This window comes from Plectrocnemia conspersa, unplaced genomic scaffold (assembly GCF_051122295.1).
Source record: "Plectrocnemia conspersa isolate PC_06_02 unplaced genomic scaffold, ASM5112229v1 ptg000001l, whole genome shotgun sequence".
Taxonomy (NCBI): domain Eukaryota; kingdom Metazoa; phylum Arthropoda; class Insecta; order Trichoptera; family Polycentropodidae; genus Plectrocnemia; species Plectrocnemia conspersa.
The window spans coordinates 7,225,709-7,247,799 of record NW_028277165.1 but is presented as its reverse complement, the minus strand read 5'-3'; the positions used below and the strand labels follow the sequence as shown (position 1 = coordinate 7,247,799).

General features: G+C 34.7%; 2 protein-coding genes and 1 long non-coding RNA gene across 3 annotated transcripts in view; 1 reads left to right on the top strand and 2 right to left on the bottom strand.

The window, feature by feature from the left end:
* Window positions 1-4,511: 4,511 nt before the first annotated feature.
* Window positions 4,512-8,227, bottom strand: LOC148238615 (uncharacterized). The gene is made up of 3 exons (XR_015811172.1): window positions 8,168-8,227; window positions 5,053-8,070; window positions 4,512-4,768 (listed from the first exon to the last, which is right to left on the bottom strand). It is a non-coding gene; the product is annotated as an uncharacterized LOC148238615 (long non-coding RNA).
* A 598-nt stretch (window positions 8,228-8,825) lies between these two features.
* LOC148238614 (uncharacterized) lies at window positions 8,826-11,904 on the top strand. Its single transcript, XM_088195531.1, has 5 exons — window positions 8,826-8,884; window positions 9,053-9,117; window positions 10,159-10,222; window positions 10,313-10,395; window positions 10,473-11,904. Exons 1-5 carry the CDS (start codon window positions 8,866-8,868, stop codon window positions 11,457-11,459), a joined length of 1,218 nt encoding a protein of 405 aa, XP_088051657.1. The 5' UTR covers window positions 8,826-8,865; the 3' UTR covers window positions 11,460-11,904.
* Window positions 11,905-13,660: 1,756 nt separating this feature from the next.
* Window positions 13,661-22,091, bottom strand: part of LOC148238613 (uncharacterized) — a 91,650-nt gene continuing 83,219 nt past the window's right edge. The window contains exons 2-3 of the mRNA XM_088195007.1: window positions 16,810-17,237; window positions 13,661-16,155 (exon numbers count right to left, since the gene is read on the bottom strand). Of these exons, the coding sequence (XP_088051133.1) occupies window positions 14,422-16,155; window positions 16,810-17,237 (2,162 nt within the window). The 3' untranslated portion in view covers window positions 13,661-14,421. The remainder of the gene's footprint in view (window positions 16,156-16,809; window positions 17,238-22,091) is intronic.

Sequence of the window (22,091 nt, the reverse complement as noted above, 5' to 3'; positions counted from 1 at the left end):
GGAGCTACTTTATTTCTCTAAAGCAAGGTGTGCTCAAGTATTTTATTTGTATTTCTATTTAAAGCTAAGATGACCAGATTTTAACATTGGTGAAGCGGGACACCATTGACGGGGGGGGGGGGTGGAGGGTTGCCCTTGTTTAAAAATAATGCGCTAGAGCAGGTCTCGGCAACTTTTTTTGGCTGCAGATCAAAATAATATTTTTGGTCCTAACAACCATATATGTGGTCTGGTCGTAACATCGTATCACGTAATCCGTCACATGTACATATATTAAAAAAACATTATGCAAGTTGCAGAACTCAAATAGGTCGCTTAAAATCATCAAACGGGTCACTTGGTGACCCGCGGGTCATAGGTTGCCGAGCCCTGCTCTAGAATAGCTTATTATTTTCTTATTATTTTCATAAAATGCAACAATTGTATTGTAATATATTTTTTCAATTTAAATATGTAAAATTTACAAATATACATACATACATTCATAATTACATACATATGTATATTAATATAAATCCTTAATAACCCTTTATTCTTTCGCATATTTTTCATTTGAGTTAATTTTTTAGTAGACTGACAACTGAGAGTTTCAGCAGTCAGAGAAGCGCAGCGTTCTTTCCAAAAATCAAATTAATAGGAACTGTCCTGCCAAAAGCGGGACGTCTGGTCATCCTTACGTAAAGCTTAAATAAAATTACTTATGTATGTTACTCCTCACCATATTTAAGATGTGACATTTTTTTTATTACTAATGAATGTTTTCTTCCCTCCCCCCCCCCCCCTAATGACGTCTCTGTTAACTACGTGCTCCAAAGTCAACACTCAATGGGCAGCAAAAAGAGAAATTAAAGTTTGGATGGAACAGAAAAGTAAGAAATACTATACTATTTTGTTACAATATAAAAAAACGGGATTAAAAAAAACATTTTTTTTTGCAAAAAGAGGCCATATTGACCAATTCGGGTGAGGTGTCGATAGTTTCACAGACATGTGTTGAATCTGAGTTTCTTACAATTTGTGAGTTCTCGAGCTTGAAGCTTAGCTTTCGCTATTGTTTCAGAGACGCTGTGCTTTTTTCCGGTGAAGGATAAAGGACGATTTGCTTTTTATGGTTGATAACATCAGACGACGTTTCAATCTACGCAATAGTGGTATGAATACCCTTATTTTTGTACATTTTTAGGCCGGTCTTATGGTCACCAGCCGGACCATACCCGAATGGCTGCGGACCCCGCAAGTGATCATCATTTGAACATTGTATATATACTGACTTTGATAAAAGATTCTGTTTGCGAAATACATTTTATTATTTTACAAATTTATCATACAATTTACAATCAAAATAAAACATACACCTTATTTAAAATATAGTAAAGAATTATATAAAAAATAAAATAAAAGTATGTTGACCATATTTAATAAGTAAAAATTAAATATACCCACAACTCTCATACAAAATATGAAACGGGTATCGAAAACACGTGCTTCCATCTATTGTGATTAACTGGCAAAGCAGTATAATAATAAAAACATTATTAAAACCATTAATAGATGCCACTAAAACCACATAAAATAATATATTTTTAGCTAAGTTCTAACCAATTTTTAAGTTTAATTTAAATAAATTATTAGATATTATTATTAAAATAATTTTATATACTTAGGAATTTACTACTTTACTTATAATTAAAAAATTAAATGAAATAAACATCAGAGGACTATAAAAAATATAAATCATCATTAATTATTAAAAAAATATTATATATGCGTAGTCCATCTTCAATTATTATCAATTATCGTACAAAATATAAAGTGAACATCATAAACACCTACTACTAAATAAAATAAATGGGTTTTATTGCATTTCAATAAATATTTTGTTCCATTATACGAATTGTTCTTTCATTACAATAATTAAAATTAACAATAAATAAATATATCTATGCTTATTTAAAAATATTCTATTGAGCAATATTTTATTTTAAATATTCACTAAAGCGAATTATTTGTGCAATAAAATATTAAAAATGAGCATTAAATAAATATATTTTTATTTATTAAAAAATATAACATTGAGCAATATTTTAACTGTAATATCCACTAAAGCGAATTTTTTGTGAATTAAAATATTAAAAATGCATTTTTCTGTTTAATAAACTAATAGAATTGTAAATTTTTAAAATATGAATTTTTAAGTGAAAATATTATCACCAAATTGTGAAGAATAATTTTAGTAAATATGTATACCTTTTTTATTGATATTTTATTAAACATCTCATATTTAAAGTAAACTTAAACTATACATATTTAAAAATATAAAAAACTCAATAATTATTTAAAATATATTATATTATAATAAACTCAAATTCAACATTTCATAACATACAAAAGTATTCCAGAAATTTTCAGCATATTTATTAAGGTATCTTAAGTAATCTAAAAGGTATTTAAAAACAATAAAATATTTTTATTGTATGATTAACGCCTTTTTACCTTTCAATGGTGTCCTATGCTTTCATTTTGTACCATTTTCAGATTCTTCGATTCCAGAGGCGTATGAATTGAATCTTATTGCAACGCCTAATAAATGTATACAAACCTGATATTTAAAAAAAAATAAACAAGTAGAATGGCCATCTTTCCATTTGTCATCATCCATTGGTAGGGTTCAACTATAAAAACAACCTTTCTATCTTATATATTAAACTATTTATCAAAGCTATCTTTTGCTTCTCCCACTAGGTTAATTTTATTTATTGCGCTGTATTCTCTGACAGGAATAAAATATACTTTATCTAAAGCAATAAATACACCTTCAATCACTTATTTAACCAAGCTCATTGGTAAGCTCTTGTTCATGTTTTTAAGTCGAAGAAAACCTCGTTCGAAAATCCTTGAGTATTATTTTCGTACTTTTTAGAAAAGAAGTTTAATTTCCATCAGCACATATGAAAATAGAGAATGTGGTAATCTTTCTCTAAATGTATATTTTTATTTTATTACACGATTTATGGCTTCAAGAATATTGTTGATACTTGAAGTTCCTAGAGAAGCACCCTAATACCAATTCTTGTTGTTTGCTAACTTACATAGCATCAATACCTAATAAAATTTGGTTTATATTAGCCTTTAGAACCAAAGCCTGTACTTTTTTGTTCAGGCATTGGTTCAATAAGACAAAACTTTTGGTGCAAGTTCAAAGTTGTAAATTTTCTGAATAGCTTACTAATAAAATCAAAACCATCTATTTGTTCATTACTCCAAACTGGTATACCAATAATATGAAATATCCTGTTATGATTTGTAGTGCATAGTAAGACAACAGGAAACCCTTGCCAAACAAGTTTATAAGTGGCATCTGCATGAATAATAACATATTCTTTAGGACAAGATTAATGAATAGGAAACTCTCATCATAACTGTCATCAGTCAGATAATTGACTGAAAGATTTAGAATTATCTAAAGGAGTTGTCCCATTTAGGTTAAGGCATATTTTCAGTTATCCAAGACTTGTCACAGATGGAGTATATATAGGACGGAGTATAATATTTTAGTTGAGCTAAATAATTTTTTATTTGAATAAAGAAGGATTAAAATAATTTTCAATTAGTATTTATAATACTGCTTTCGGCTCAAACTTATTTCTATATAAATTTTCAATAGCTATTTTTATTTCGTTCGAAAGCTCAATGTTTGCTTTTATCTTTTATTTACTATTTATTTTTAATTTCGATTTCGATTTCTTCTCTATAATTTTTTACAATCGGGTTTTTTATTTTGACCTAAATTAGACCAAATAATTTGGCCTAAAAATACATCAACTATTGAAATCGTCCTTCCTATTCCAATTTTTATGCGATGTTTTTGTCGGACGAATATTTACGTCATACCCAGTTAATTGGTTAAAGTTTTGGGGGTGCGTACGTCTTGTTGACGTAGCGGTTGACCGCTGATTGACGCTCACGCTCCATCGCTCGCCTCCCCCTCTCTCGCCCCTCTCGCCCCGCTACAGTACTCCCCTCCAGTGAACTAGCCGTAAGCAGTTCACGATTAAGGCGAACCCAAGACGAAATCCTGCAGGTGGCCGGGTATTCGTAGAGTCCTGGTCGGTCTTGATGTCGTGGGGGCGGGCTGCGTAGCGTTGCTTGCTCATCCTCGGTTTCCGGGGGTAAAAGGTTGATCTCCGGCTGCAGCGGTGTCAGTGAAGTCTCGTTCGATGGGGAAAAGTAGTGTCCCACGTAGCCTTCCTGTGTGTCTTCAGGTTGGATGAATGCAGGCTTGACGCGATCTATTGACACTGCAACACTTTTATCCCTGATCTTTAGCATCAAGACCCTTTCCGTACGGGAAAGCACTTCGTAAGGTCCGTCGTAAGTTGGGCTTAACGGAGCTGCAGCTCACGCTCTTAGCTGATGCGAGGTTCTTAAAAACAAATGTTGGTGTGCTTCCATGCTGACGAGGATTCTTAGGGCGTAGAGCTGCCATCTTCGTTCGTTGGGCGTAGCTCGAGTGCCCGCTGATACAAACTCGCCTGGCAACGAGAGTGATTGTCCGTATACTAACTCAGCGGTTGATGCTCCTAGGTCGTCTTTCCATGCCGCCCTGATCCCAAGTAAGACAAGTGGCAGGATGTCCGTCCATTCTTCTCCGTTGTGGCAGGTTATGGCTGCTTTCAGTTGCCGGTGAAAACGTTCCACCATGCCGTTCGCCACTGGGTGGTATGCCGTGGTTCGAATGCGGGCGGCACCCGTCAGACTCGTTAGTTTCCTGAAAAGTGAACTCTCAAATTGCCGGCCCTGATCAGTGGTAATTCTTACCGGCGCGCCAAATCTCGCCACCCAACCGCTGAAGAAAGTCTTGGCAACCGTCTCTGCTGTTATGTCAGCGATGGGGAATGCTTCCGGCCATCTCGTAAAGCGGTCCACGCATGTGAGCAGGTACTTGAAATCCCCAGATATTGGTAGCGGTCCCACTATGTCCACGTGGACATGCTCGAAGCGGTTCGTCGGTGCCTCGAAGGTTCCTAAGGGTGCGTGTATGTGTCTGTTTACCTTAGAACGTTGGCACGGTATGCAGCTTCTAGCCCAGTCACGACACTTTTTCCGCATGCCCGGCCAAAAGTAGCGTTCGGTTACCATCTTGACAGTTGTGTTCGTCCCAGGATGTGCTAATCCGTGTACCGAGTCGAAAACTGACCGCCAGTACTGCTCGGTGATGTACGGGCGCCTCTCGTTGCACCAAATACTTGCACCCGACACGTGCCAAGGTAATCGCTGTAACGGTATTTCGCCTGCTGCTATAAGCTTTCGTAGTTCGTCATCCGTCGATTGAGCTGCGGCTAGGTCGTCAAAATTGATCGCAGCAGTCACAGCCTCCGTTCTTGATAATGCATCTGCGACCGTGTTTTCCTCACCGGGCACGTAATGTATATTCGTCGTAAACTGTCCTATGAAGTCTAGGTGTTGGAATTGGCGCGGCGAGCACTTGTCAGCCTTCTGATCGAGGGCGAACGTCAGCGGGCGGTGGTCGGTGAAGATTGTAAAGTTTCGCCCCTCGACCATGTGCCTAAAATAACGCACTGCTTCGTACATAGCCAATAGTTCGCGGTCGTACGTACTGTATTTCCGTTGGGCTGAAGATAATTTCCGAGAGAAGAAAGCTAACGGTTGCCAGCCCCTCATGGAAGTTTGCTGGAGAACTGCTCCCACGGCTACGTCTGATGCATCGGTGAATAGCGCTAGTTTCGCCTTAGGGTCCGGATGGGAGAGTAACGTAGCCTCGGCGACGGCGCGTTTGCAGTTCTCGAACGCACTTTCAGCGGCTGAGTTCCATTCGATCGGCGTCTGGTCATTTTTTTTTACTCCGGTCAGCAATTGGTTCAGCGGCGCTTGCGAATCAGCGGCTTTACGTATGTGTCGCCGATAAAAATTCACCACGCCTAAAAATTCCCGCAATTGCCTGATTGTTCGCGGTTTTGGGAATTCGCTAATGGCCGTCACTTTTTCAGTCACTGGTCGCGTGCCGGCTGCGGATACGCTATGGCCAAGAAACGTTACTTCCGAAGCGGCAAACACACACTTGGACGCGTTGATCAGCACTCCGTGATCCTTCAATCGCGTAAACACTTCGCGCAAATGTCGCTGGTGTTCTTCGACGTCCTGCGAGGCGACTAGTATGTCATCTATGTATGCGTATGCATAATCGAGCCCTCGCAAAAGCCGCGTTTCGAAGTCCGAATGACATCATAGGGAATTCGAAGAGCCCGAACGGCGTGATAATCGCCGTCTTCTGCACATCTTCGGCTGCCATCGGAATCTGGTGATACGCGCGCACCAGATCTATCGACGAAAATATTCTTTTACCACTTAGCTGGCTTGCGAAGTCTTGAATGTGCGGCACCAGGTAACGGTCTGGTACCGTGCGTGCGTTAAGCGCGCGATAGTCTCCGCACGGGCGCCATTCTCCGTCTTTCTTGGGAACGAGGTGCAAGGGGGACGTCCAGCTGCTCTTCGATGGCCGGGCAATGCCATCACGTACCATCCTGTCGAAAGCGGTTTTCGCCTCCCGCATCTTCCTGGTGTCAAGGCGTCGCGGCTTAGCAGTCACCGGCGGTCCAGGTGCCGTCGTTATGTAGTGGACGGTATCGTGTTTAACGCGAGCGTTTGGCTGTCCGTCGGGTCGGGTTATTTCCGCGAACTCGGTGAGCAGCGCGTGGAACTGCGACCGGTCAGAAACAACATGGACTTCCTCCGCAGCGTTTCGTCCAATGGATCTCCCTTTCGTCGTCGAGCGAGCGGCTCAATCAGTGAGTGTCGCGCGTTTCAAATCTACGATGAGGTGGAAATGCGACAAAAATCGGCCCCGACGATGGGCCTAGTAACGTCAGCCACAACGAACTTCCATACAAACGCTCTTCCTAACCCAAAGTCTAATTTGAAAGTTCGCTGGCCGTATGTCTTGATTTTGGCTCCATTGGCCGCGAAGAGCTCGTATATTGTGGGTTCAATGACGTTGGCTGCGCGGCGAGGATAAATCGACACTTCCGAGCCTGTGTTGATCAAGAATCGTCCACCCGATCGATTGTCGCTGACGATAAGGCGGCGAGATATTTCGAGGTCGTTTTCCGCCGTTAACGACTCTCGCTGTCGTTTCCCGCCGCTCTTCGGGATTTGTTCCAAGCGCACGGAGGACGGCATCGTCTCGCTGCGCTTCCGTGCGTGCGGTGGAACCAGCACAAGTCGTTTCCGTCGGCGTCTGCGCATGCGCGTCACTCAGCCGCCATCTTGTTTTGCGGTGCGCGCCGTCCGCCACTGCTTGCCGCATCGACGTATTTTTCGCGAGAATCCCCTCTGCGAGCAGTGCGTCGGCCAACTTCGCTGCCATCTCCAGCCTGGCGTCGTCTTTGACTGTCGCGTGCGTCACCAGGAGGCTGAGTACGCTGGCGCGTGCGCGTTCGGGCAGTTTCCGAACCCACGTGTCGCTGACCAGCTCCGACGGAATCGTGCTTCCGGTGTAAGTTCGCATCTGGCGGAGCAGCTCCGACGGCTTCCTGCCCTCCATCGGCGTCTCTTGCATCTTTCGTAGCCGCTCTACGAACGAAGGTGCGAACGCGTCGAGGAGCCGCTTCTTTATCGTCGTGTACGGCAACTCGGAATCCGGCGCGAGTATCAAATCCGCGACCACAGTGAGTGCCTTTCCGCGCAGTCCGCCAACTAGCACGTCGAAATTTTCGCTCTCGGTAAGCGCTTTCCTAGACCGGAAAACAGCTTCCATCTGCGCGAACCATAATTCACAATTGTCTATGTTAAATGGCGGAAAACCGCCGCTCGCCTCGAACTCCATTCTCGCGTCGCGTCGGGGTCACCAGTTTGGGGGTGCGTACGTCTTGTTAACGTAGCGGTTGACCGCTGATTGACGCTCACGCTCCGTCGCTCGCCTCCCCTCTCTCGCCCCTCTCGCCCCGCTACAAAGTCAACCGAAAGCATTACACAATACTTTCATTACCTCATATTTACATTGAATCGTGTCTATGAAAGCAAACGTTTCTTCGTCATGCTCTATGTCAGTTTCTGCAAAGATGAAAGAAGTTTAAACATAAATGAATATAAAGTGTTAATAAAAGTCAAGCAAAAAATCAGAAAACAAGAGAGTAATAAATAAATTTACCGGTTTTGACCAAACGCTATTGTGAGCGTCAAGTTGACAGTAGACGTCAAAATCGCATCTAACCAGCGTTTGACCCAAATACGATGAATTTCGAGCATGACAGAAAAATACGGAATTTGGAAACGCTTATTAGGTTGGAATGGCTCAAAAATAACTCGTGATAATTGCTATAATTTTATATATATTTTTAGGAAATAAAAAATGCATACGTTAAAATCCAAATATGTTTTGTAACTTGTTATACACAGGATTGACCAAATTACATGATTATATTAGTGCAATATCAATCAGTGGTAATTTTTTTTTCAACTTTTTGTATAACTTTTAGCTTCATGAATAAACTATTGATAAAACCAATCTTTAAATAATACTGCATTTATTCATATTTTATTTTGCACGCTAATGAACTGAAAGTACATGTTAACTGAAAGTAGTGTTTTGACTTTAGATTAATTATTTTCTATCCAAATCATTAGTATGTTTGAATCTATAAACTGGTCAGAAGGTTAAGTTAAATAAATAATAATGATAAAATTATAACAATTATCTGACGAGTTATTGAGCCATTTCAAAATAATGTTTAAAATCTGCGGCGTTTCCAAATTCCGTATTTTTCAATCATGCTCGAAATTCATCGTATTTGGGTCAAACGCTGGTTAGAAGCGATTTTGACGTCTACTGTCAAATTGACGGTCACGATGGCGTTCATCAAAACCGGTAAATTTGTTTATTACTATCTTGTTTTCTGATTTTTTTAGTTGAAATCTATTAACACTTAATATCCATTTATGTTCATTATAACTAAATTGTATTTTCATTATTAAAATACATTTCACACTTCTTTCGATATTCATCGTAAGGATTACACTTATTTCGTTTTTGCAGAAACTGACATAGAGAACGACGATGAATCGTTTGCTTTCATAGACACAATTCAATGTAAAGATGAGGTAATGAAAGTACTATGTAACGCTTTTATGTGATCTTAATCACTTAACTGGGTAGGACGTATATATTCGTGCGACAAATACTCATTTAAAATAGGAACGACAATTTAAACATGTGTAATCGTACTGATTTATTTTTATATAGTTACTCTTCGTCTAAAGCTGTCTCTATATTTTATTTTTTCTCGTGTATCTCTTGGTAACGTAATCCTCACATTTGCCTCCTGTTTCGCGTCAATGATTATATTATAATCGTAATAGAAACGTTGACGCGAAACAGGAGTCAAATGTGAGGAAAAAATAGTTTTAGTTCATGGTCAATTTAAACGGTTAATTTATAATTATACTAGAAACGATCTATGCTCGGATTTTCGCTTAAACATTCAAACATAAAAATTAAATATTTTTAATGCAGGGAATCTAGATTTTTTTCTTAGAACGACACAAGTTATTTTATGTTATGTTATAGTAATTTTAATGTTTTTTTACTTTTTTAAATTAAAGTAATTTATTAAATTACTTAGTGCTAACATTCGATTTGCAGACATGTAAATGCAATTTGAAAATTTGATTTCGTTCCGCAAGCAAAAACGGTTAGCCCTCGTTGCACTAGAGATACAACGTATGTAAAAGTGCAATATTACCACACTGTGTCGTAACACACTTATTGAGAATAGCTGTTGTAGTGGAACATGTGTTTGACCTACAATATGCTGACCAACCCCCTGACTAACTAAAAAAATTACTAGTTATTTTTATTAAAACACAAGTTCGTGAAATAAACCATTTTTTATAACGCATTATTCATAATTTATTAGTCTCTTAAATGCGTAACCTATTATTTATTTTAAAGTTTTAAACAGTTGAGAATAATTTAATTTAATGCTTGATTGAATAATTTATTTTCATTTTAAAACAGTTTGAGAATTATTTCAATTTCATACGATTGATTCTTACAGCTGATGAGATATCTTCATTTGGACGGAACGTGAATTTTAATAAAATTTATTTCCACACTGGTTTAATGATATTTCTCTTTTCAAGATCTCAAATGTAAAACAGGAATATGACTGCAGCGAAGATAATGTAAACGACATGTTCGAATATGGTTAGACATATAATACTTAGACATACTTAGACAAACAGCATATTGTTACATTTTAGTATATTTCAATTAATGATTATTATTTGATTTCAGAAATGCACGATGTTAAAGACATACTTACGACGAATATGACCGATGTGGATGTTTTATCTCATGAAACTTACAATGCTACCAAAGTAATTGTCGAATAGATTTTGGATCCCATATATTTCAATTTTTACAAATTATCTAATGAATAATATTTCACTTTTAGAAACCAGAAACAGAAAAATGTTTTAGAGTTCAACGAATGCATCGTGATTCTTATAAAAATGAGTGTGACAAATGTAAAAAAGTATTTAATTCTAAACAGTATCTTAAACAACATATGCTAACTCATGGAGATGTAAGCGAATTTGAATGTGAAGAGTGTGGAAAAGCATTCAAATGTCAAAGATATCTTTTAAAGCATATGAAAATTCATAGCAATGTTCGTGACTTTGAATGTGAGATATGTGGTAAAGCATTTAGGTGTAAAAGAAATCTCCTTGTTCATATGATAAGTCATTGTAATGTTCGTGCCTTTAAATGTGAAAAATGTGGAAAAGCGTTAAAAAATAAAGACTCAATTTCAAAACATATGAAAACTCATATCAATGTTCGTGACTTTGAATGTGATGAATGTGGAAAAGCGTTCATAACTAAATGTACACTCACACATCATATTAAAATTCATAGCCACGTCCGTAAGTTTAAATGTGACAAGTGCGAAAAAGCATTCAATTCTCGATACCACCTTTCACGACATATGACAAGTCATGGTGATGTTCGTAAGTTTGAATGCGAGAAATGTGGAAAAGCACTTAAAACTATAGATTCACTTTCAGTACATATGGCGAGACATAGCGATGTTCGTGAGTTTGAATGTGGAGTATGTGGAAAAGCATTCAAAAGTAAAAGCAACATTGCAAGTCATATGATAATTCATATCAACGTTCGTGATTTTAAATGTGAGAAGTGTGGAAAAGCATTCAAGAGCCAAGAACTCCGTTTACGTCATATAAAAACTCATAGTAATGTTCGTAACTTTAAATGTGTTATATGTAAAAAAGCATTCAAAAGTCGAGCCCACCTTTCAGGTCATACAAAAACTCATAGTGATGTTCATGACTTTGAATGTGATGAATGTGGAAAAGCATACAAAAATAAAACCTCACTCTTAGCACATATTAAAATTCATAGTGAAGTTTGTGACTTTTAATGTGAAAAAGTATTACAATCTTAACAATATATTACAACACTTTAGAAAAATCAGCGACAATGGTGCCTTTGAATGTGAAAAAGCATTTAAATATAATAAATAGCTCTTATGGCATATGAAAACTCATTTGTGTCTTTGAATGTGTAAAATCTGGAAAAGCATTTAATTAAAAATATATCTTATATAAATCCTTCTTAATCAAAGGAATTAATAAATAATGTTTATAGATTTGTAAAGAATGAAAGTAAAAACGATGTTTTAATTAGTGCCGTGGAGTACCATAAATATTTTAAGCAAGTCCAATTTCGAGTTGCGAAGTCTGTTGGAATCACGATAAACTGTCTTCAAAATATATTTATTTTGAATTGTACAACTCCAATTTTATATGTTTAGTACAATTTTAAGTACATATCTTGATTTAAATCTAATAAACATTATTTTTCTATAGTTTTTTTGGTTTGATTTTGTAAATTTAAGTTCATTTTTAGATACATATATTTATATACAATTGTTCTAAGCCACTTCCGCTTCTGGACGCGCAGGCCCCGTTAGCCAGCCAAAACGCTATCAATTGTGTTGTACATTTTGGATCTAGCCGAAGCGATCCATCAATCAATAAATAGTAATTAAATATAATTTTAATACCGCCCATGGAAATATGGTCAATTAAACATACAAAAACGAAGTAATCAAATCCCACTATCGAATATATGCTAAATGAGTACTTGATTCTAACCATTTTTTTCAGTTTAATTCACATAAATTATTATATATTATTTTATTATTATAACAATTTTATTTATTTAATAATGTAGGTAATGTGGGTTATCGTTCACCCCATAATTTTTGAGAGGTAGGTTTGAAAATTAGCTAAACTAAATTATTTTATTAAATAAAATATACACCAGGTGATTGTATAAAAAATATAAGTCAGGCACGTGGTCCATCTTTAATTATTAAAAACAGATTATATTCACAATTATCGTACAAAATACAAAGTAAACATCATAAACACCTGTTACTATAAATCCATGAATTGTTAGTAAAATTAATGGCAATAGAGTAACACAAATATTATTTTATTCATTATTAGATGTCACTAAAAAATTATATTCTTTTTTTTAATTTGGTCAGTTCTAGCCAAATATTATTATTAAGTAAAAAATATCACATATTTAAGATTTGAGAACCCTAGGGATGTGACTTCGTAGCCAGTGAGACGCAAAGTGAAATATAGTTTAAAAGTATAATAGTCGGAGTAATGGTAAGTATATTAAACGTATATCCGTATCATGTGCTTTAGAACTAATAACCCAAACTTGCCATATCTTTTTCAATTATAAATAATGATGAAATAGATAGCTCTCAAACTGACTGTGCTAACGCAAATAGAGATGCACAGATACAACAGAATACTTACTCAGAATCAACGGCCAAAGCCTGTCTTAAATTTAAGAAAAATTGACATCCATTTTGGGATTTTTTAATATTATAAATTATTTATATTTTACCGGTGGGAGGTGACGAGTTGCAATTAAACACATATTGAGCCGCTGCAGTAGTATTTTTATTGAAATTTGTAGTTGTATACGCGGTGTACAAAATAACGGATCGCTGGGCAACAGCGGGCTCGCAACTGGCTGCCGGAAAGTTTTGGCCATAACAAAATCTAAATGAAAATATATAGGCCCTCTACAATATAAACAAATTAATAATATTTAAAGTATATATTAAATTTTATGAATTTACACAAGTGATATTAATTTTTATTTTCTGTGGATGGCACTGGGCGCTTATAATTTTAATTTTAATAAAATTATTATATCGAAGGGTTTTAAAAGCTTTTAAAAAATTATATAATATTTATCTAATTCAGGATTCTTAATTATGTTTGTATTTTTGATTCGTTAATAATACAATAATAATTATTATTGCTAAAAAATAATTATTATTGTATTTTATAAAAATAATATTAGAGATTAGCTAACAAGAACCATTTATAAAATATTTATTATCTTTCTCGCGATTAACTTCAGAGCGTTTTACACAAATCAGTTTTTTTATAATAAAATATTATTACTTGATCTAATCGAAAATAATTGTATATATTATTTGCTTATTACAGTATTGGAACTGTTATCTAATATGTAATTTAATATCCAAATTATATTAGGTTATTTAATAAAAAAAATAATACAAAGTTTATTGAATTCTTATTTTATTAAAAATTCTTCATACAGTCTTAACATTTATTATGTACATACACGTGTATACATCTTAATTGTTCACAATAATTATGACCAGAATGTTATTTATTTTTAGATAATAAATTCATACAAATGTCATTTATTTACATAAGAAAAAAATAACAGGCAAGCATGCTTTTTTATTTATTTTTCTCATCACATTATTAAATTTTAATTGTTCATTCCGTAGACCAGCAGACCATGATCGAATTAATTAAATAATTATACTACTACACATAAACGGAAAATTTGAAGCTCTTGTGTTAATAAAATTGTTTTCAAAGCTCAAGTCATTATGCTATTATAAACAGTATTAAAAGTGTATATATAAAATATATATTGTAGAAAATAACGTTAAACCTATCACGATTATGACTTGTTCGCAATTAGCGATTTATCAACACTTATTACATTTAATCTTTATACAAAAAGCTTAAATACTGATTTGGTTAGATTATTTCAATCTTTACATTTAATGCGTTGTATAATACAATTTATAACAAATTATACATTGACTGAAAATCATGCTCTCGTGGAAAAAAAATATATAAAAATTAACAATTTAATTTAATTATATTACATTTATATGGTTGTATTTGCTATTATTTTTAAGGGCTTTTTGTTGATTTTTTTTAATATACATATATCACACAACAAATACAACGTAACAATTAAATTATTATATATTTTACATGTATGTAACATTCTCTTAAGTATTATACATAAGTTATTATTTTGTTGCCATTTCTTATTTGAGTGAAGTTGGCATATTTGGATTTTTCATCATCAACATCTAATTCTGGTTTGCTTCTTATATCGGTGTAGCTGCTGTATATCGGTTTACGTTTCGCTTCAACACCAATTTGTCTATGTATCATCTTATCAAACGCTGAATCTTTGTTGATGTTCGAGCAATCGTTTCTTTTGTGCTTCAAATATTTGTCCCTATTGCAACATTTGCTATTGTACTTCTCGTATAGAGGAGCGTGTTCAGTTTTTTTGGCGGTCGTTTGTTTTTGTTCTTTTTTCTCCACTTCAGGTTGATTGCTGATCTTTTCGAAGAACTTGCACATCTCCCTGACTGGCACCTGGGGACTCCTAGATCTCGTTAAATCGTGCAAGGATCTAGCTCTAGGCGTGGGACAACTGGTCTTGCCTATCCCCGCCAATTCTTCGCTGCTCCTCGCCAATCTGCCAGCGCGACACAGAGACTCGAAGAGCACCAGTTTCTCTTTCACCGGCACGTATTTCTCTGGATTTTGGCATCTTTGTTTGAGCTTCTCTACGGCTACTTCGTTTTCCGGCACCGACAGATGGCTCTGTCCGACAGACAAAGCCCTGGCTCCCCTGCCGCTCGAGGGGAACCTGGGCGGAGATCTAGAGCTCATGTTGTTCGGCGAACAAGACCTAGCTCTGTTATACAGTTTTGTACCTTTCGAAGAGTCGGGGTCCCACGGTTTTATATCGTTCAATATAATCAAAGGGGTAGTTTGACCCACGTGGCTAACAATGGAGCGGTCGCTTCCATTGAATTCGACCTTTTTAGTTAATCTATCAGATTGCTCCGGTTCCGGCGAAGGTTCGTTGATGAATGGCTGGGCCCTGTACAAGGGAATGGGAGATCGACTCGAAACCTTGACCTCTTCTTTACTGTTGTTCTTCAATGGCACAACTTTAGCGGTCTCCACGACTCTCTTCTCTATAGGAATGAACTTTTTATCATTTCGTATCCTATTCTCTGGCCGTTTAAAGCAACAATCTTCAATCATTGATTTAGGAGCGTCGATGACGTCGACGCCTTCTGGACTATCGCAGAATTCGTAGCTGGAGTAGCTCGATATGCTTCGCGGACTGTCTAATATGTCGCTCCGATCCGAAGACCATAAGGCTCGTCGGCACGATCTTTCCGATGAAGATCCTCTCTCTTCCATCACAATGCCTTCATCGGGCGCTCTAGTATCTTCCGAAGAAGACTCGTTTGCGAAACCGTCTCTAAACCGCCTCACTTTATCGCGGGATTTTCTCCCCGTTGACCCAGTTTTGATTTCAGTGTTTACTTCGTCTCGGTCGCTTTGGCTTTCTACGTCGCTCATTTGCAATTTTCTTCTGGTTTGGCTCACAATGTTTGCTTTTTTAGATCTTATCGGCGTCTCTTCGACCGGCTTGTTGGTGACAAAGTCGGAGCTGGTTGTGCTGCCTTCCGAAGATGGGCTCCTGTCCCATCTGGAAGTAGAATCGTGGGAAGCCTTTCTTTTCGTCTCTGCATTGACACTGTTGTTGTTATCTGCATTTTTGACTTTGTTAGCGTCATCGGTAGTCGTCGCTGTAGGCGTTGAAAAAGCCGCTATGCCCAAAACGTCCAAGAACCTAATAGCATCCAAGGGAGTCTGCCTCATTATTTCCACTGCTAACGTTTTCACCCAACGCTCATAATCCAATTGACTGAGAGCCTGAAATAAATAAAAAAAATAAAAAACGATATTAATTTTTTTAAATCGATATTTTTGTACGATATGCATGACATTTCAAAATAAAATGAATACATTTGTTTAATCTCAGGCAAGCTCCCAGTAATTTTGTAACAGAAAAAAGACCGCGCCGCTGCGGCCTGCCGGCCCATTTTTATAATAGGGAAAACAAAAGCAGATATTTTATACAGTTATACACGAAATTCTTTCTACTATTTGTACATTTTTATCATACTTAAATAAGAAACGTATAAAAAAAAATTTGCGTGAAATGTATGTTTTTTTAAAAATCATTGGAAAATATTGCAATGTTATTTTTTTCTGTTACTAACTAAAAATGTATTCTAGACGATTTAATTAAAATAAATAAATATTCTTGAAATACATATGTATAACATTTTTATTTAAAAATGCAATCAATGATTTTTTGGTGGCATAAATGTACAGTGAATAAATTATGTTAGAATTACAGTTTCTCGAATTATTTATAAGGATGCCACAGTATTTTATTCAAGGCTGTATTGTCAAATTTCACCTTACCTCACCTCACATCAATCATAATTCTATTGTTATAATAAATATGAATGTGTCATAATTTTGCGACGATTTAGTATTGTGAAAATATTATGTAAATACCTGAAAAATAGCGACTGGAATTGCTGTGTTTCCGTTTTGGCGATAGCTCAGACAAAAGGCTCTAGGTGCCAAAGAACTGGGCATCAAGTTCAAGTGCCTCAGAGGCAATCGGAACTCGATGCTGCCAGAATCTTTTAATCTTCCCAAGGAGTTGCATCCAATAAGCTCTGCCTTTTCTCCATAATACGGCGTCGTCAAATTGGCCGGATCGTGCTGATGGATCGGAGTGGTCGATTTGAGGTCCAAAAATGACGAATGTAGAGGCATACGACGAGGAGTTGTATTGCGGCCCAAACTGGCATAGCTGCGAATCGGCGTGTACTCATAAGGGCTACAATCCGTGCCATAGACGAGAAGATATCCATCTCTGACTACCACCGTCCTCTGGGTCCATATTCCGAGACAATCGGAATAGTAGTTTAGGATTCCTGTAAAGAAAATAAAATACAATTAGATTGTTTCCACACACAGGCAGTTATGCGTCTAAGCTGTAATTGCAATCAAAGCCACCCGATGACGTAACTATAGTATGTAGACCACAATCTGATCGGATTGTTCTGGTTTTGCGGTGTCGACATTCGAACCGTTGTGCAACCATCTTCTCATCAAGGTTGACGAAGGTCGAAAATTATTATTCAGACTGTTTTAAAATAATGATGATGCTGATGACAAGAAGCAGGCTTTGGTCCTTGACCGTCATCTATCATTGTCCGAGTTCGATTCGGTCCTGTCCGACACTTAATTACTTGCACGCTTGTACAAACAAATAATTATTCAAGGATGATGTATGGATGTTTTTAACGAAGTTGGTTCAACGTTTCGAATTAAAAAAGGCAACAACTAACGTGAGATCTTATCTGGAACTGGATGAGGCGAAGGGTGCTTCTTGTTTACTTTTTAATAATCAAAGTATCTAACTGTTTTGAAACGATTTAAGCATAGATCGTTATCGGCATAATTTATTAACCTTTAATATAATATTAATTTTGATATTTTAATCAAATATATTTGGGAGGAAAAAAAGAAAAGAGTTCTTGCATTAATTGATCGAAGTTATGTATTTTTATCTCTCACGCTGGATTAATATTTTGTATAGCTGTACAATAATAAAAGTATCTTTGAAATTATTAAAATAAATAAAATTTGTTTGCAAATATTGATGAAATGGATAGCTCTTGAACTGACTGTGTTAACGCAAATATAGTATAAGACTAATATTGTTAAAATTATATTTGGTCGTAATTTTGGGGTACTATTGAATTTAATTACGATGGAACAATTTAAAATTTGCTCCACCTAATGTGCATATTATATTCGTTAAAAATAAAATTAATCCACTAAGTAGATATAATTAAACTTTGGCATTTCCATATAATTTATTTTGGCCCTACACTCAAAGATATAACTTTTTTTTATATTGTAGAAACCGTATTTATATGTATATATTATAATAGTATACATATTGCTTTCATAAAATACAATATATTCGTTCAATTCATAAACATTTTTAGTGAAATTCATACTTTTTAAATTTATTTATGATTCTCACCATTTCTTAATTTTAAAATAAATATATTGATAAATGCAAAGAGTGGTTCAAATATTTTTTATTTATAAAAGCAATAGCAATGCTTTATTAAATCAGATTATTGTATTTTAAATGTCAAGCAATCCTTGGTGTGATATTTGGGCATTAAGGGATGATACATAAGATTAAGACATTGTCTGTTATCAATTTAATAAAAATGTTTAAAAAGCAAAAAAATAATAACAACCCTTTTGTATCAATAGGCTCGTTCGCCTCAATGCTTTCGCCCGTGTACATTTTTTACTTATACTGAGCTTTGTGGGTCTAAAAAAGGAGACCCCGGGGTACTGCCAGCAAAGTCTAAAGGGCCCATGGAGCGAGAGCAATGAACTGTGAAGGCGTAATTGATTAAAAAACTCATTTTCCATTCAGCCGATTCCGTATAATGGTTAACGGTCCCTCAGCTATGTACAAAATTAGACCACGGGGTCCAGAAAAAGAAATTAATTGTGCCGGACGAAAAACAATCGCAGCATAAAGCTCTTTTAGGCGAAACATAAACTAAATTTGAAACAAAATAATTAGTCGAATCAAAAAGCTTTTCGGTTTCATGAGCATCTTGGATAACTTTGTTGTTGTTCCATGATTATACTTTTCAACATCCTAAATGTCAACGAAGGTGGTCTACGAGTGGTATTTTTTAACCTAAGAATAACACATGTGCTAACACATTTATTCAAAATTTGGCAGGCAATAAATTCTACTCCCCAGAAATTAGTTTCTTAGCACTATTTATTTAAAAATCCAAGAGAAGCTGATTTATTGCTGTTAAAACATTATACGGGGAGGATATTTTTTTAGGTTCTCAGAAAAACAATTTGGAATCGGTGGAAGGAAGCATATACATATAATATGTATATTGACTTTGACTGATATAAAAATAATACTAATATTTCATGTCCTTGCGATTTAGTTATGTTAAAAGTTAAAAAAAATAGCACATGTATAAAAAAAACAAAGCCTTATCGAGCTTTTATTACATAATATAAAATATGTTTAAACTTACTTTGATATCTACATTTTCATACAAACTTTTACTTAGTTACAAGTTAAGAACCTTAGGGCGTGTTTGCCCTTTTCATGTATATGTATCTTATTAATATTAGCACAACATGTTATTACATTTTACATAATATAAAATATGTAAAATACATAATATACAAATAATGTGTTTCTTAATTTTGAAATTACTAGTTTATTAACATATCATACCTAACAAAAATGTATATATACATTATAAAAATCTCAGCGATGTATAAAATAAAATACAACCGAATCTTGTACAAACATGTCGTCAGAATTAGCTCCAAAAATGCTAATATAAAAACCAGAAGATCATCGGTCGTCGAACTTAACCAATTCCCGCTCTGTCTAATCAGGGGTGTGGTCTTAAGAATTATTTGACATGCCAAATAATAATAAAAAAAATGGCAACCCACACACAGCTTTCTGTGGTTTGAACTATTACAATATTAAATATATAACAGGTACAATTTAATTACACGTTGGGCACGAACGAAAGTGGCAACATTCATCACACATCTCCTGTTCTAAATCATTCCGAATTGTGGCGGCCAAGGTGTTAATTAAACGCATTAACATTCGAACGAAACGTGTAATCATCATCGTGCACGATTCGTAAATTATTGAGTCGAAAAACTGTTATTCTCGATTCGAGACGAAACGAAACACTGAAATTTAACGTTCTTTGATCTTACTGAAAGAGCGGTGCAGATTTCTATAAAAAATTGGTTCAATTAATGAAAAGCTAGACCAAAACTAATTTTATTGGATTTTAGTGGCAATTTTACAGCACAAAGCGGATAGTGTGTGAATCAATGAAATATCAAACTCATTTATGTTTTTATTGAAATAAAAAAATCATAAATAGTCATCGTTTTGACTAGCAATGAAATTAAACAAATAGTTTTATCATTGAATTTAAAGTAATTATAATATTTTTATATATTTCAACAATAATTAGTCAATTCAAGTTTGTAATATTATAATTGACTGTTTATTTCTATTGCTCATTGTATACTTTCGCCTAAAATTATACATATATTATGAATGATTCAAGTAAGATATTGAGATTAGATCTGTAAATTTTAAAAACAAACATATGTATATAAATTAAAAAGTTTATATTAAATTAAATTTTTTTAACGTCTGATTTAATAAAAATTAAATACTATCAACGAAAAAACTAAAAATCATATAAAAACTATATTTGTATCAAACTTAACGAATAATTTTCCATGTAAAATAATTTGTTGAGTTTTTATTGCAAAAATTTCTATTAACATATTACACCGAAAAATTTCGATTAAGAAACACTAACAAAAAAATTATACATCTTTGCAAAAAAATAGTTTCTTTAGTTTTTATGTCATAAAACTATTATAAAAATATTCTAACAAATTATTTTGAGTAAAAATTATTAAAATTATACATATTTGCAATAAAGATAATAGAGATAACAAAGCGGAAATAATAATAATATATTATTACATCTTTTTGATTGCAATTTAAATTCTATTTATTCGATTTATAATATATGATTATAAATTTCAAAAGTTGTGATATGTAATGCTACATTTTTATTATTGTAATGATATTTAGTTCACTTTTTTAATTATTGTTTTGCCAACCAGAGGGGGGGGGGGGTAGAGGGAAGAAATTCCCGTGCCCGTTCTCTTTGAGGAGCCCGACTCAAAGAGAGACAAATCATAGCAAAAATATAATTATAAAAATAGCAGCACTGTGCAGTAAATAAAACACGGATAATTATCAGTTTATTAATATTTGTAAGGAGCCTATTAATAAATATATTTATTTAGTTTCATTATGACAACTTTCTCTCGACTCTGGCGGGCTCGCATGCCGGTGCTGGCCCTGTGCACCGTTCACTGTATATTTATATAAAAAAACATGTAACTTTTAATACTCAATAAAATATTACTGCATCGATTTAATTTGTGTCTATTTGCCACCCGTCACCGTCGCTAAATATTTAATAATTTTTAATGCCTAATTGTAATATTACGCATAAAATATGATTTCAGAGAATGTATTGCAACGGTGGCTAATTTTTATATTCAAGATAAATAGTAGATAATATTAAATTAGTGTTACACTACAATAATGAAATATGAAAACACTTTTATTTTAAATTAAGTTTAAAAATAAATAGTTCATCTTTAATAAAGTAAGTTAATAAGTAATTAATTAAAAAAAGGAACCATAACTAAATGAAAATAATATTAATATGAACACTTAAGTGACGTATAATATTTTTGATAAATATCACTTTAAAAAGTTAGATATTTAACCCCTTCAATGGCGACGATACATCAACCGACATCAATGAATACCGTGATTAAACTCAATTGACTGTAAATATATCAGAATTTGTACGATTAAATTTCAATAGGGGTCGTTAAATTTAATACGATCACTCCAAGATGACGGTTGGTGATATTGATGTTAATTTTAATTATGTTTAACTTGGCATTATCTGAACAAACACAAACGTGTCATCGTTTTTCCAGATACATATTAACCGTATCTTTTAACGTGTTTACGTAATCGTTAAAAACACATTAAAGGATTGGTTTATGATTAGTTTCTTAATATATTCTTATTTATTTATACCGTTCAGGTTTTGAAATTCGGGAATTCGTATAATGCAATT